Source organism: Vigna umbellata, chromosome 1, assembly GCF_029865625.1.
Source record: "Vigna umbellata cultivar VRB3 chromosome 1, Vumbellata_1.0, whole genome shotgun sequence".
In the NCBI taxonomy this organism is placed as follows: domain Eukaryota; kingdom Viridiplantae; phylum Streptophyta; class Magnoliopsida; order Fabales; family Fabaceae; genus Vigna; species Vigna umbellata.
The window spans coordinates 43,371,455-43,387,069 of record NC_142165.1 but is presented as its reverse complement, the minus strand read 5'-3'; the positions used below and the strand labels follow the sequence as shown (position 1 = coordinate 43,387,069).

The 15,615-nt window shown below is 31.1% G+C and overlaps 1 protein-coding gene across 1 annotated transcript; it reads right to left on the bottom strand.

The window, feature by feature from the left end:
* Nucleotides 1–6,074: 6,074 nt before the first annotated feature.
* On the bottom strand, nt 6,075–15,615 carry LOC148205454 (Peptidase M1 family protein). The gene is made up of 32 exons (XM_088103259.1): nt 15,434–15,615; nt 14,618–14,698; nt 14,459–14,503; nt 14,154–14,294; nt 13,989–14,064; nt 13,785–13,861; nt 13,360–13,473; nt 13,158–13,232; nt 12,952–13,059; nt 12,653–12,865; nt 12,477–12,538; nt 12,313–12,340; nt 12,140–12,226; nt 11,763–11,788; nt 11,480–11,543; nt 11,295–11,375; nt 11,079–11,126; nt 10,938–10,956; nt 10,771–10,775; nt 10,661–10,672; nt 10,524–10,580; nt 10,324–10,433; nt 10,167–10,247; nt 9,863–10,046; nt 8,129–8,277; nt 7,904–8,042; nt 7,660–7,806; nt 7,480–7,561; nt 7,229–7,404; nt 6,748–6,975; nt 6,565–6,636; nt 6,075–6,467 (listed from the first exon to the last, which is right to left on the bottom strand). Exons 1-32 carry the CDS (start codon nt 15,509–15,511, stop codon nt 6,387–6,389), a joined length of 2,946 nt encoding a protein of 981 aa, XP_087959385.1. The 5' UTR covers nt 15,512–15,615; the 3' UTR covers nt 6,075–6,386.

Below are 15,615 nucleotides of genomic sequence, written 5' to 3'. Positions count from 1 at the left end.
ACGAAGACCCAGTTCTTGCTTTTTTATTTATGCTTCTTTTTCTTTTTTACCAAACTACCCTTCACATTTTCTTATATAATTTTATACATGCAAATAAATTCAATAAGTAATTCAAAAGTATCACCTAATATGGGTTAATTGTAGAAACTGATTTTATTATTTGTTAAATATAAATAAATAATTGGTGTTGTTGATGGAGAGAGAGAGAGAGAGAGAGAGGAGTGGTTGTTTACGTTAGCGGGAGTGCACGTGTGCACACCCATTTTCTGGATGACTTTGGTTTCGTGCGCAGCACCATCCCACTCACCTCTGTGGGCCCAGCTTACCAATGTGGGACCACCATAGCTCGTGTGGGCCCAATCTTCTTCTCCCTTTTCCCTCTTTTACCAGCCCAGCCACCACTTTCAAATTACTTGCACGAATGCTCAATCTCCATTTTTTTATTTATTTATTTATCACTCATTTCACGATGGGATAATATTATTAATTATTCTCCCTCAAATTCAGGCCCTAAACATCTTTATGATCCTAACTCAAATCTTTTCATTCTCTTTTTCTTCGTTAAGCCTTTTTTATATCATCATTAGCGTACCCTTTTAGTCTTTCTTTAATTCTCTCATCAGAAATATGGGGTCAAGTTTTCGGTGGCTATTTTGATACCGATACAAGAGTATTTTTCATCAAAAATAGTTGGGTTGAAGTTAGATAGAGTAGAGCATAATAAATTAGTTTATCTAGGAGACAAATTCTTTAATTTTCTTAAGTTAATATGGGTTATACAAGTGTTAAGAAAAGTTGATATTTTGAAAAGATAAGAAATATTTTAGCTGTGAATATGTTGGTGTTTTGTCTTTAGGAAATGCATGAAAAAAAGGTATTTTATGTGAATTTGAGTTGTCTACGAGGTTGAAATTTGGGTGTGTGGTTGAACTAACATGCTTGGAAAATACAAAGCATGAAACAACTCCCCCGTTTTGGAAAGTGGGTTTTTAGCTAAAAGGATAATTTCTAGAACTGTAGTCTTTTCACTCCACTCTTGTGTTGCCACGAGTAATGATTTTTTATTTATTTTCTTTTTAATTTTCATCTTTATGTTTGACAAAACCAACGGGAAGAAAAATCAGATCTCTAACGTGTCATGTTTATGAATATTAAATATTAAACTCACATGGATAACAGAAAACTTAAATAATCAATTTATTTGATGTATAAAAAGAAAAAATTAGAGCTTATCCAAAAGAAAAATGCTCGAATTATATAAGTAAATAAAGTGAAATGGTTTGAGAAACAGTGTGGTCACTACTAGGTTTGTAACGAAAAGGCAAAGCTATGACATGTGATTGCTTTTGTTTTTTGCCTCCCAAAAGTAATCCTAAGCTTTTTAATTATTACCCTATGTCTACATGTTCTGCACTTCGTTTTAGATTTTTTCTTTTTCAAAATAAACTTCATCAAGAGTTCAACTTTCTTATAACAAAATTATGTGATACTATTTATTGTTAAGAATTCAACTCTTCAGAAATAGAATTTCTCCCTGTGAACAAGGAGTCTAATTAAAAAATTATAATGAAAATAAAATTATTTGAATAATTTAAAATATATATCTTTTGCAAAAAATATTTTTTTAAAATATATTTATTTTAAGCATCACTATAAATAATTTTCTTAATCAATTTTTGTTTTTATAGATCCTAAACATGGACCTTTTTGACATGTTGCAAGATCTTTGTGATTTTAAAGTTTTTGACATATTTTCCTTAGGATTGAAACACGAAAGAATATTTATCTGTAAAAGACTCTTTAATTCAGTAACAAAATTCAGATATTGTGAATGCGTATGAGAATGATTGAGTATTCTCTACAGAATATTATATGTATTTATAAGATTTTTAGGTATTGAGCTTATGTTATAAAATGGGTAAAGTGACATAAAAAATGAGTAAAATAAACACTTACTTCAAATAGCTAATAATAATGACATGATATCTTATCATAAATAATAACAATAATATCAAATTGACAAAATTGGTTACGATTACCGTTAATATAGGAATATTTCTCTAATAGATATATTTTGGGACTAACCCAAGATAATGAGAGTTATTGAATCTTGTTCCATCTCATTCTTTAGCATGTTTATTGGATCAGATAGGTACAATTTATTTTTAACAAGACAATATACTTTTTTAATTAGGAAATTGATTAGAGGGTACTGAAAACATCTGCATTTAAGTGTAGATATCGTTTTTAAAACAAAAAATCCTACATTTTCATTACTTTAACACATAAGATCTATAAAATACAAAAATAATTTATCTATACAACAAATATTCACTAACATAGAATCAATAATCTTTCATTGTTTCACGTCCCTTCTATCTACACTATCTTCTACTCATATATAACACACAATCATTGTAGGTAGATAAATCACAATCAAACACTAAAAAAAGATAAATTAGCGTGATTATAAAACCAAGTATATAATTTATAAATTATCTCACAGGTCTCATCAAATTTTAATTTAACCATTTTAATATTTCTCCATTGATTATATTTGTATTTGATTTATTTGTATTTGATTCATGTACATATTTGTTATCTACATTTAAGTAAAACCTCTTTTAATATCTTTGGAAAATTAGTATGATGGGTGAGTTTATATTAGTTAGGAAATAGGCTTATTAAAGATATAATTAATTTATTTTGCATCTTAATTATTTTAGTGAAAATAAAGTGTTTGTTAGCACTTGTATTAGTTAAAAGGGATCAGGTATTCCCTATGTTAAAAAGTTGTTTAAATTATGTAAATATAAATATATATTTAATCATAAACATTATAAAAAATTTATTTACATTTTAATTTTTGTAATAGGTATGCCCTATATTTAAACTGTTTAAATATTTAATTTATTTGTTTGTTAAATTATATAAGTTAATATTATAATTTTTAATTAATAAATTTATAATAGTATTTAGTAAAATAAATAAACAATTTGATTATATTGTTGTAAAAGAAAAGTAGGTCAAGTCTATTTAGTTTGATGGTAGTCCAATAAATATATAAAATATAAAGAAATAATAAAATATATTTAAGTGAGTCAAACTTATTAAATCACCAAGGTGTAATGAATTTAGCTTGATCATAAAAATTTTGATTCATAAAAAGAAATTAGTTAAACAGACTCATTTTTAGTTTAATTAGTTGTAAGTCAACTTATATGAATCAGATTAAACCACTTCAACACTTCTACCATTCTCATGTCAATACTAGTTTTTGTTTTTATATTTTTATTTTAAATTACTAAATTATTTATGATTTATTAAGTAATTTAGCAAACTTATATTAATTTTTTATTATTATTAGTTTGTGTAAATTATTTTAAGACACAATTTTAATCATTTTTATTTATTTTTTATAATTATATGATCTTTATATCACACTAATATTTGATACTCTTATTAGATATTATATAATTATATTTTTCTTCATATAATTTTGATAATAAACATTTATAATATTATATTTTATTTCTTGTAATTTTTATTTTATAAAAGAAAAGTATTTAATTAATATTTGAAATATTGAATAGACGACTATGAACATGGATACAAATATACTCATTCTCAATTCTCAATTATAATAGGGATAAGACAAAAATATCATAAACCATCACTATGAAAACAAAAATGAGAATAAATATTTATTTTAAGAATGAGAATAAAATACTCCTACATTTATCCATCACTACTCTTTTTCTTTTCTTTTGTCTTTTCTTGAAGAAAAAGAAATAGTTAAAGGAAATGAAAGTATTTTACCTTCCTTTTTCATCCTATTCCGGGTAAATTATCAGTTCCTATAATTGGATTATAAGACAATACACTATAAGAAGAAAATTGTGAAGGGCTATGTTGCCTAGGTTGTCATGTTTTGATGCCATGAAACATGGTGATTGTCATTTTGCCAGCATGTGATTATAGTCTAAATGTAATTAATTAATTAATTTTTTTTATTGCTTGAATTGGTGTTGGTAGTAGTTGTTGGTATGATATGAGGAAGAAAGGTTGAAAAGAGTGGGGTAGGAATAATAATAAAAGTCATAGATAGATTCTTTTCCCTTTTGCTTGTGTCTTAGGGCAACTGAAATAACAATTAAACTGAAGACTTTTTGAGGCTATAATTAATCTAAGTTTAGATAGCAATCTTGTTAGATAAATGGGGACACCTTTTTCATCATTGGACAGATATCAATTTTATCATTGTGCTACTTAATTTTCTTTATGACCCCACCTTTTTTCTTTGACTTATACAAATCCAAACAATTACAAATACCATTTTCATACAATACAACCATAAACCTTTCCTAGCTAATTTATTATACAATTAAGAAGCCGAAAATATAGTCTCAAATTTTTAATTACGCTTAATTAAGATTACAAAGCAGTTATTCTTCTGTATAATATTAATGCAGAACAACATTCTTGAAAGTGTTTCACAGAGTAAATTTCTTCAAAGAATTGTTTGGATTAAGCTCATTAGCTTTTTTTTAGTAGTGTGTAAACTAGTTAATTTATAGGATTGAGTGAAACAATGACAATTTACATAACGTATTATGTGTTAATTAATGAAATTTGGTGCTAACGATAAATTTATTATTCTCCAATTAACCATATTGATATTTAATTATCCTAGTCTAAGTATTTATTAAGGGTAGAATATTAAAAATATTGATTTTTTTTAGAAATACCAATTTTAATACGGGCAAATTCTAGAAGTAATACAAACTCATCTAACTCGAAGATATATGTAAAAAAATTTATATAAAATAAATAAATTGTATAAATAGTAATATAAACACAATTTGTAACATAGGAAAATACTAAATTGTTTAATATGACCAAAATAGCTCTAATAAATACTGTTAAGTGTCACTATCTTCTCACAATTTTAACAAATTTCAATCTTATCATTTTCTCCATACTTATTCAAAAGTGGTCTTTAAAGCTATATTTAGCATAACATTTATATCTTTATTTAGTAGCTGACAAATTTGTTTAAACTTAGCAGGAATGGTTGATATACAAGGTTCATATAAAGATATTAAATAATATTTTTTTTAAACACTAGATTCTAACTCTGTATTTTTTATTACCTTTAATTATATTAATTTTTTATTTTTACTAAAATAAGTAAATTTTAAATATAAGATAGAAATTGTTAAAATTGATAATGATAGATAATAATTAGTTTTATGGTAATTTTATATTACAATTATTATATTGACTAATACAATAAAAGTATCTTTTTGGGGTAACTATGATATTCATACGAAGTATCTATCCGTATGAAAGTATGATATCCACCTAAGCATACAATACTTTTTATTCTATTTTATCTTTGACTGTAAAAATTAAAAAAAAATGAAATTCATTAGAACTAGAATTATAAATACTTCCAAGATATATATTCAGCAATAAATTCAAATTATATAAAAGTTGACATTAGCATACTATTTTAATATTTTATTTTATCAGCTACTTGGTAATTTTACTAATATAATAAGCTAGTTCAACAAATTTCAATTATTAGCTATCAAATTTCAGTTCTCATCTGACTTGATAGTTTTATCAAATTTTATGTTATGGAGAGTGAGTAAAACTTCAAGAATGACAATTTCTCTAAATGTATGCCAGTAATGGCGACAAATGTCGTAATTTGCTTTCAGCCACCAGTCTTATTTATGGAGAGAAGATACTTAGATGGAGATGTAGATATTAAAAAAACTAACTGTTTTGACTTTCTCACAGTTAAAGTCGATTACAGATATCAGAATGCGACAACGTATACAGCTAACTAATACACTTATGTACACAAACCAAGCATCTATCTTTTATAAATGTTTGTCGTACATCCTATGTACTCAAATTAGGTCTGAAATATAGGATCAGGTTAGAAGGAAGGTACAAATGGTGTTATTGCAGTCGTACATTGGTAAAAAAATAATGCAAAATGCAGTGTTTTTTCAGACTTCCGTTTTTAAAATAGTTTGAAGAAACAAATAACACACAATCAGTCGCACCAATATTTTCTAATAAAATTATCAATATAATCAAAAAGTAAAAAGACGGTATAATCATATCCAAACAATCGTTTTTAAGTACCAAGATCAATTAGTTCACATTTTATTATGGCGTAAAGCACTAAAGTCCTATGAAAATCGATATTAGAGGTCATCCCAAGTTAAGAGGTGCATGCAAAAAGAGAAGCGCCCGTTGTTGCGCCAAAGCTTGCACAGGATAGAGATCGTTGTAACAATTGCTTTCGCCACAAATACACCATAACCGTCTAAAAGATAGCTTGGCTGTTTTCTTCGTGTCAGTCACACTCAAACAGCTAAGCTTTTCGAGGCTATCTCATACACATTCTCCGACAGTCCATTACTAGACACGATATTCTCCAATTGAGCCTGAAAAACGCCATATTTTTTCACCAAAGCTAATACAGAGACAATTCAATAAAAAGAGAAGATGAGCTAATGTGAAAAAATAATAAAAGTTTATTACCTTCGCAAGACTTTGTCTGCTTTCGTCATAACGCTTCCATCTTGAGAAGGCTGACACCATTCTTGAGGCAACCTGCATTCCTCCAAACCAATAAATTGTCAAATACAACATAAGGATCATGAAGCAATAATACACACAAACGAACTAATATGTAACTTAAAAAGAAGGATAATGTGAAATGACCTGAGGATTTAGCTTGTCTAGTAGCAGCACAATTTCTCCCAAAAACTTGTAGCCTGATCCATCCTTCGCGTGAAAGTTCACCGGAGACCCACAGAAACCTCCAATGAGAGAGTACACTTTGTTGGGATTGCGCAGGTCAAATGCTGGGTGGTCTAGCAGTTTCCGCACATTCTCGACATTACCAGGAATATCAGACGATGATTGCAGAGCAAACCATTTGTTCACCACCTGGAAAGGTAAGCAACTTGAGAGACATATGCACACATATAACTTGAGAGATTGTATAGTAGATAGGTAAAAACAGATGTTAATGAAGAAAGCACTATGCCTTTCGCAAATAATGGTTGGTATGAAAATCGTTAGCATCTTAAGTTTAATCCAGCCAGGACGTTAAGGTTTATAACACACATAGGAGATAGCCAACGAATGGAGAAAACAAAAACTTAATTCCAAAAATAGTCATAACGATCGAGATATTTACCAAGAAATCATGCTTCCACTTTCCGTAAAAATCAGCTAGAAAATCATCACGGGTTTTACCGGGTGTCTGGGCTATGGCAACCAAAGCGGCGAATTGTTCAGTCATGTTAGTGGCAGTTTTGTACTCTTGAATTGCAAGCTCGGTGAATTCTTGTTCCTCGAGGCATCCAAGATAAGCTACAAAAAAGAAAATGATCTTGCTGCAATCATCCATGTAACTGTAAACTAGTATGTAGCAAGAGAAATGTATACCAAGAGCAATATTCTTCAGAGCACGCCTGGCCAAGTTTGGGTGATCAAAGACATAATCTTCTGAGCTCCTATTATATAATACCTGTAAAAAGGTAAATAACCATAGCTGTTATTGGGGAGATTCGTAGAATGAAGAAAAATATTTTAAAATTCTAGACTGCTTCAGACAGCAAGTCATACTGTTGTGTGGAACTCTGATCTCAGTTCACTGGCTAGCTGTTTCCTGATGAAAGTACGAACAGCATGAACAGCATCTGGATCTGCAACATCCATCATGTCCATTATTTCTCCTACCCCGGGCAGAGTTATTGCCTTTGCCACAAATTCCTAGATGATAAAAGAGCATAAAGTTCAATTAGTGAAATAATATGACAAAAACCAATCAACAAAGAATATTACAAAGAAAATATTGTGCTAAGCATACTTTGTCCAGACTTAAGTCACATAGAATACGTTTGAACCCAACAACAAAGTTGGGATTCAAAACCAATGGTTTGTTATGTTGAAAATCATCCACCAAGTTAAGCATCAACTTCCGTGCCAAAACTTGTCCAGCTTCCCAACTGAATCATTTGAATCAGCCATTTAACAAATTCCCATCGAGCTATCAAATAAAAAAGAATAAATTGCAACTTCAGAGGAGACAAACCGGTTGAATTCATCAGAATCATTAGCTAGCAGGAAAAACAGGTCGCTCTCAGTGAGATCAGATTCCAGACGAACAGGAGCACTGTATCCCCTTAACAAAGAAGGAACAGGCTTCTCAAATATATCAGTGAATATAAATTCTTCCTCTTTCTACACCAGATACAAATAAAATTATCAGTTAGTCACGAATATCAAAAAGCTTACCCATGCTCCGCATTTCAACAAAAACCTACGGCTACTGGGACATAAGTTATGCAACAATATTAGGTAGATATATCCATTATTACAATTTCAGTGCCATTTTTCTTCAACCCAGTTATTTAACATGTATGCACGTACTATGTAATGAAACAAATGACACTTTTACTTTGTAGTATATCTGTTGTCATAATAACTATATGTTCATAATTTAACTAAACAAGGTAATGGATCCAGAAAACTTCAGTGGAGAAAACGCAGGATAAAAACATTTGTAAATTTTAAAGAATGGAAGAACGATGAGAACGCTACAATTTGGCACGAGGAGGAGATGACTGGACAAATGAATTTGTTCATTAAAAGAGGAAAAAGGTCAGTGCTTGGACTCATTGACTGATTTGACTCACTTTTGGGAAAAAATTGTTAGCTTGAAATATATTTTCATAAGCCTTTTTAGGGTAGCAAAAAAAACTGATAATATAGATACAGAAAATTTTGAAAAATGTGGAGTCCATCAAAGACTATAAAGTAGAAAATATTTCCGGTGACGTAAACCAAGCCACAACTTCCATCCCCAACATTCCCATCCTAAAACAGTTTGCAATGGGTAGGATTTCCAGGGAAACTCCACTGAAAATTGCTTTAATATTTCAGTTCTGGACGGAATAAACCTACATATTCTGAAATTAAAAAAATTCTGACAGGTGTAAAATTAAGAATAATGCAAATCATTAGAACTTCCTCAACCTTAAAGAAGTTCAAGATTGTAGTAACCAATGAAGTCACCTTCAAACAGTACTTATTTCCCTTGAAGAGAGGAAAGAGAAGAAGGGTGGCAATTGCAATTGTATATTATCCACCTGCTACAGAGTACATGTCAAAAACCTGCCTGACAGGTATAGTTACCTTAAAACCACAGTTTGGCCAGTGTGATTGGAAACCAGCCAGGTAACCAGTCCATGAACTCAGAAAAATACGGATGATTTTGAGAACCAGCCAACCAGTTCTGAGAACAAGTTGGAACGTTTTTGAGATGATTTTTAATTTAATATCATATGTTTTAAACATAAAGAAAAACGACTTAATTTTCTTTCAATTTTTAATTTAATATATGTTTTGAAGAAGATTACAACTAGGTATAAATTACTATATCAATTTTATAAAATTAATTTACTTTTACTCATTTATATTAATCTGTCATTTTATTTTGTATTCTACATGTAAACTGGGTTATTATAACTGGCCATTGATGTATTTTATTAAAATTTAAACTTAACTATCATGATATATTTCATTTGGAGTTTTATATATACTTTGAATCTTAAGACTGCATAATGATGTTTTATTTAGATTTTGTTGTTACAAATTTCTTGTACTCATTTAATATTATTTCAATGACTATTTAATTAATACTGATTCTACCACTGTTAAATCATTAATCCTTGGACCAGTGTCTAAACTAGTTTCGTGCAGGTCTGGTTTTAAAAAATGACTTACAAAGTTCAAATAAACACGAGACAGAAGTTATAAATATAACCTTGGTGACTCTAAGGACTGTAGTGCAGACTGGTTGAACATTGTTTGAAACAGATTGCAGAGTCCCGTTGTGATAAAGATTTAAAAGAGGAAGGTCCTTGCCGGTGGAATCAAGCAAACCCACTGCAACAGGAATGAACATGGGTTCCTTAACCGCTTGTCCTGGAGTAGGTGGTATCTCTTGGCTGCAAAAATGTCCTCATCAAACATACTAAAGACAACCACAAATAAAATCCAAGGCTGGTATACCTTTAAATCACTCAATCAAAAAGGAGAAACCAAAAGTTGAAGTTTTGTTTGTGTACCTAATCTTCAAAGAAAAAGTATGTGCTTCTGAATTATAAGAAGTGCTTACTTTGACAACAGGGGTCCCAGCTTGAGAATACCTGAACATTTGCTCGTAAGTTAATACAAACTAGTATAAGATAGCAGTGAGGAAAAAATGATGCCATAAATACACACCATAACGAGAAATTTGCAAAATCAGCATCATTTGCATCCCGCATGGCAAAGAAAAAATCTTCACATGTTACAGCATGACCATCATGTCTCTTGAAATAAAGATCCATGCCCTGAAATATGCGGAGTTTGTAAGAGTTGAACTTTAAATTAAGACATAGCAGGTAACACGGTTGATATAGGCATTAGATAAACATTCTTACTTTTCGGAACCCTTGACTTCCTAATAAGGTTTTGTACATTCTGACAACTTCAGCCCCCTGTTACATAGGATCATAAGAACAAAATGCCACACAGAAGGATGTAGAGGGACTAAAAACTGTAGTGATTATGGTCAAACCTTTTCATAGACCTGCAGAAAAGAACGACACCATTATAAACAATTCAATAGCTTAATAAGAAAGAAAAAATAGAGACAAAAAAGTGTCAACCAAAGAATCTGAAACATACCGTAACTATATTTTGACATAGACAATAGGGCCACATCAGAAATTAGTCCACATGTGTTGGCAAAATGATAGATAAATCAGTAGAGCACAACAAATTATTACATAATATAGTAAAATTTTCAAATACGATATTGTCTCAATTATTTAAGTTCTGAAAATATGGCATGCCTGTGTAGAAGTTGTCCATCTGTCAACATAGAGAAAAAAAAAATATGAACACATACTTAAAAGCACGTATAGTAAGGGGAATGAGGGCAAAATATATTTTTGGAGACAAAAGATGAGGGGAAATGATTTCCATATTCTAACCTTGATATAAGAATGTGGTCGCACTGGATGGGCCATGGGACCGGCATCCTGAAAAATTAGTTAAAAATATCAGAATACATACTACACCTGACATCATGGTATTTAACATTAAAAGAATAGTAAATAAGATAAATTATATAGATAAAATGAGAGGAACAGTCAGAAAAACGTCGCTGTAGAACTCAGAAATAATCATACACAAAAGGAAAAAGTAACCTGTGGAAACTGGTAATTTCTAAGATTAGAAACATCAGCAATTCGCTTTACAGTTCGACTTCCCATATCAGATGAAAATTCCTGCCAATTATCAATACATTGCATTGAGAAAAAAAAAATCTAACAGAAGAAAAGCATTGCATTGTCTAAATCGAAACATGGGAAACTGGGGAATGGAGGCTTGCCTGATCCCGAAAAACAGTGAGACCTTCTTTCAGGCTAAGCTGGAACCAGTCTCGACAAGTCACTCTGATATTATTAAATGAAATGCTTAATTCAAGTGTTACACACCCATGGCAATGAAAAGAAATAAACATATAATAGACAAATGTGCTGAAAAAACCCAGGATTACAATAAATTGAAATAGAACTTAGCAGGAAAAAGTTTTGGGACATTCTATGAATGGGAATAAAAAGAGCATAAAAATAACAAGAAAGGATAACAAGATCTATAGTGGATAACACCACCTGTTGCCAGTCCAGTTGTGGAAATACTGCAAAATAGACAGCAGATAAGCTCCAGTCATAATTAAGAAATATTCTATAGTCACAATTACAAGATAAACTATGCACACAATTAATAAAATTAGTTTTAGAAAAGTAACTCTTCAAAAATTATAATATCTAATAGTTTTAGAAATAAGCTCTAGTCACAATTAAGAAATAAGCTCTGGACACCATCAAGAAAATTACATTTGGAAAAGTAACTCTTCAAAAATTATAATATCTAATAGTTTTAGAAATAAGCTCTAGTCACAATTAAGAAATAAGCTCTGGACACCATCAAGAAAATTATATTTGGAAAAGTAACTCTTCAAAAATTATAATATCTAATAGTTACAAACCTCATGTCCAATAACCCCCAATATTGCAGCATAATCTGCATCAGTAGCAGTCTCTGGAGAGGCCAATACAAGCTTTGAATTGAAAATCTGATGATAAGAAGAAAAAAATTATGTAAATGTCAGAAGAGAACACAGATGACCAACAAAGAAAAGCTGACAAGTAGGGGTCTAACATTCAAGCTCTTGTTCTCCATTGCTCCCCTGTCCAACACAAAACAAGTATACCATATTACTTTTCTGCACTCTAACATTTCATGCTATCTCATCTTATCTCATTATATACAATGTAGGCAGGGTCACATCATTGAAATCTTAAAAACTGGTAGATGGAAATTACATGTTAAAATCTGGGACAGCAACAACATTGAAGAGATCCAGGTCATATTCAAGTCCAAAAACCTGTTCAGAAAGCATATGACAAGACAGAAAAATTCTTCAGTATTCCAAACAATGTATATTGTGACCATAAGTAGACCATCTGATTAAATGATTTAAAACTAAACAAGGACATACATCTTCATCCCACTTCATAGCTGCTTTCAGAGCATACATAGCATGTGCAGTCTTAGGGACATCTTCTTTAGGTGTCCATATCCTAAGGACCACATTCCGCCCTGAACGGGTAGTAAATATGTCATCTCTGCTCTCTAATTGTCCGGCAACTAAGGCAAACAGGTAACAAGGTTTCTTGAAGGGGTCCACCCAAACAGTGTAATGCCTCCCGCCCTGCCGTGTAGCATAAATATTGTCCATAAACAGTATACTAACAGTCTAGATAGCCTCCACAGCTATGCATTACAAGATAACATTACCTCTAGGTCACCATGCTCAACCAGGTTTCCATTAGACAACAACACTGGATACAGCGATTTATCAGCCTCAATTCGAACGGTATATTTTGCCATTATGTCAGGTCGATCCTGTTGGAAGGTAGAATCCATTAGTTTCATGTGAAAAACTTAATTTTATGAGTTAATATACAAACAGTTTATCATATTGATTGCCTTAAGATGACAACCTGATAAAATGTAATTTTACGGAAACCTTCAGCCTCACATTGAGTACAGAAATTCCCAGATGATTTGTAAAGTCCCTACAGGAAATCAAATTCATAGTCAACACAGCTTCCTCCCCTCAAGCCCCAAATTATGGTGATAAAAGAGGAAAAATAGCAATGAAATAAAGAAATAAACCATACAACAAGGAGAATTTTCATTAACCTCTAATGATGTATTTTTCTGTGGACAGATCTTAGTGACAATTTCAAGATCATATTTACCACTAGGAGGTGATAGGATTGTGAGATGCCGTGCATCCAAATGATAATCTTCCTCCTACAGATGAATGAAACAGAATTATTAACAAAGTTACAAGAGTAACACAACAATCTAAACCCAACCCATAACATAACTACCAATACAAAATGTTTCTGAAAGTAAAAACTATGGTTTTGACTAGGAAGCACAAATATAAAGTTTTTCCGGAAGTGAAAAACAACTAAGGTTTTAACAAGGAAGCATAAATGTGACGTTCATTACACAAAATTAAAATCAGCTGTAATCATATGAATTTCAGTGTCTGAAAAACTTGCAAGATGGCATTGAAAGTCAGCAGGTGATTGTGTACACACACACACAACATATACCTTCAAAGCCTTTCCATTCAGCTGAACTGAAACTAAAGATACATCTTCTCCATCTAAAACTAGAGGGGAGGAAGAACCTGGTGCACAAAATAGAGCAATTAGGAGTGAGTTAAATAAATATGAAAACTGGTAAATTACTTGGACAGAATAACTCGGTAGATTCAACAAGATACAAGTTCGTCACAAGGAAACATAATTATCTACCTTCAATGCGAGGATACACAGATATTTTAGAACTAACTATTGTCTTCTCCTCTCCCAAGGAAAATTCTAGATCCACCTGTAATAGTTACATGCAACACATGAACAAAGGAATCAATAAAATTTTAAAAGTAGCAACAACATGAATGAAAACTCCTGTAAACTTACATTGTCAAAGTAGTAATCAGGCCTCTTATAATCCTTTAAGAATATTTCCTTTGGTGTCTCCATATTAGATTCTTCAACTTGCTTTGGTAAATCCTCTGTGGCAACAGCACAAATTAGCCTCTTACTTACTTGCTTGACCCTCTGAAACAGAATAAGAACAAACAAGATCAGGTAACCAAATAAGCAGATTGTACATCAACGTTGAGTCCGAAAGAATCCATAGACATACGGTAAAAACAAACATCTTTAAAAATGCAACTAAATAAACTACAAAAGAAGGAAGTTCCAACACAAATTAAACTTACTGGTAATGAAGTATATAATGGGGAATACTTCTTTTGGAAATTAACCTGCAAAATCCATGTCAACAGTATTACATTCACATGAAACATTAAATGAGAGCATTATTTTTTTTTAAAGATACTTTTCATAGTGTATGGAGCTGCAAAAAGAAGGAAAGAAACCTCCGAAGCAACGCAATGCTTGTAACGGATGCTCCTTTTTGCTGTATTCTGAAAATAACCAACACCGCAATTAAGCTGAAGCTGCAAAGAAGGTGGTAATAATCATCATAATCCACAGAGGAGTAAGCAATATTGCAACATTCAACGTGTTATTCTCAATTGAAATTTTTTAAAAAATAAAACACAGACAAGAAATCTCCATACAGGGAGAATTTATCAAGTAAGAAAGTCATTAAGAAGAACAGTAAGAGCAAAATCAGATAAGACAACCTTCGTGTATAGTCAAAATTTAAAGTATTTTAATTTTTACATAACTTCTTAAAAAACTAACATGACTTAATTTGTTTAACCCATTTGTAATAAGATATGATTATTTATATTCACTTAGCATTTGATACGTGCAGGTACACTAGAAGCTATAACTCGAGTTCAGAAACTACTCAACATCAAATCCAACTTTCAAAAATGCAGGCTAAAAAAGACATCATGTCATTCAGGGATTGGAGTAATGAAAAAAGTGAACAAGTGTAGGAAATAAACAAAGCACGCACGAAAAAAAAAAGTTTGCGTAACAACTGCCATACGTATAACAAAGAGTCTTCTATATTGAGTTAAAAATAATAATAATAATAATAATAATAATAATAATGATAATACGACAGGAGAAACAACACAAGTTCCTACGACCAAAAATCCATTTCTCTGAAAGATTTTCGTTATTCCAGAAACAAGAATTGCACATGGAGGCATGGTGGTGACGGATACGTAGAATCAGAACAAAAAACAAAGTTAAAAGGTGTATGTATGGATAATCACAGGAGCAGGGGAGATCAAACCCAGTAGAGTGTTCCTCGAAAGAGACAATCTCTTCGATGGCAGAACCAACCGTGCCATTTATCGCGAACCCCTAATTGAGAGTTATGAATTTCCACAAAAACAAAAACAAAAAAGACAACCCTTTTAAACCCTAGATCACCGTGATTTCTCGTTCTTATAAG

Excerpts from the sequence above, each read along its gene's own strand:
- LOC148205454 (XM_088103259.1), bottom strand. The coding sequence starts at position 15,511 with ATGGCACGGTTGGTTCTGCCATCGAAGAGATTGTCTCTTTCGAGGAAC. Across the intron at positions 14,295-14,458 it reads CATTATATACTTCATTACCA|AGGGTCAAGCAAGTAAGTAA; the intron begins GTAAGTTTAATT and ends ATTCTGTTTCAG. Across the intron at positions 6,976-7,228 it reads AGTGGAAGCATGATTTCTTG|GTGGTGAACAAATGGTTTGC; the intron begins GTAAATATCTCG and ends TTACCTTTCCAG.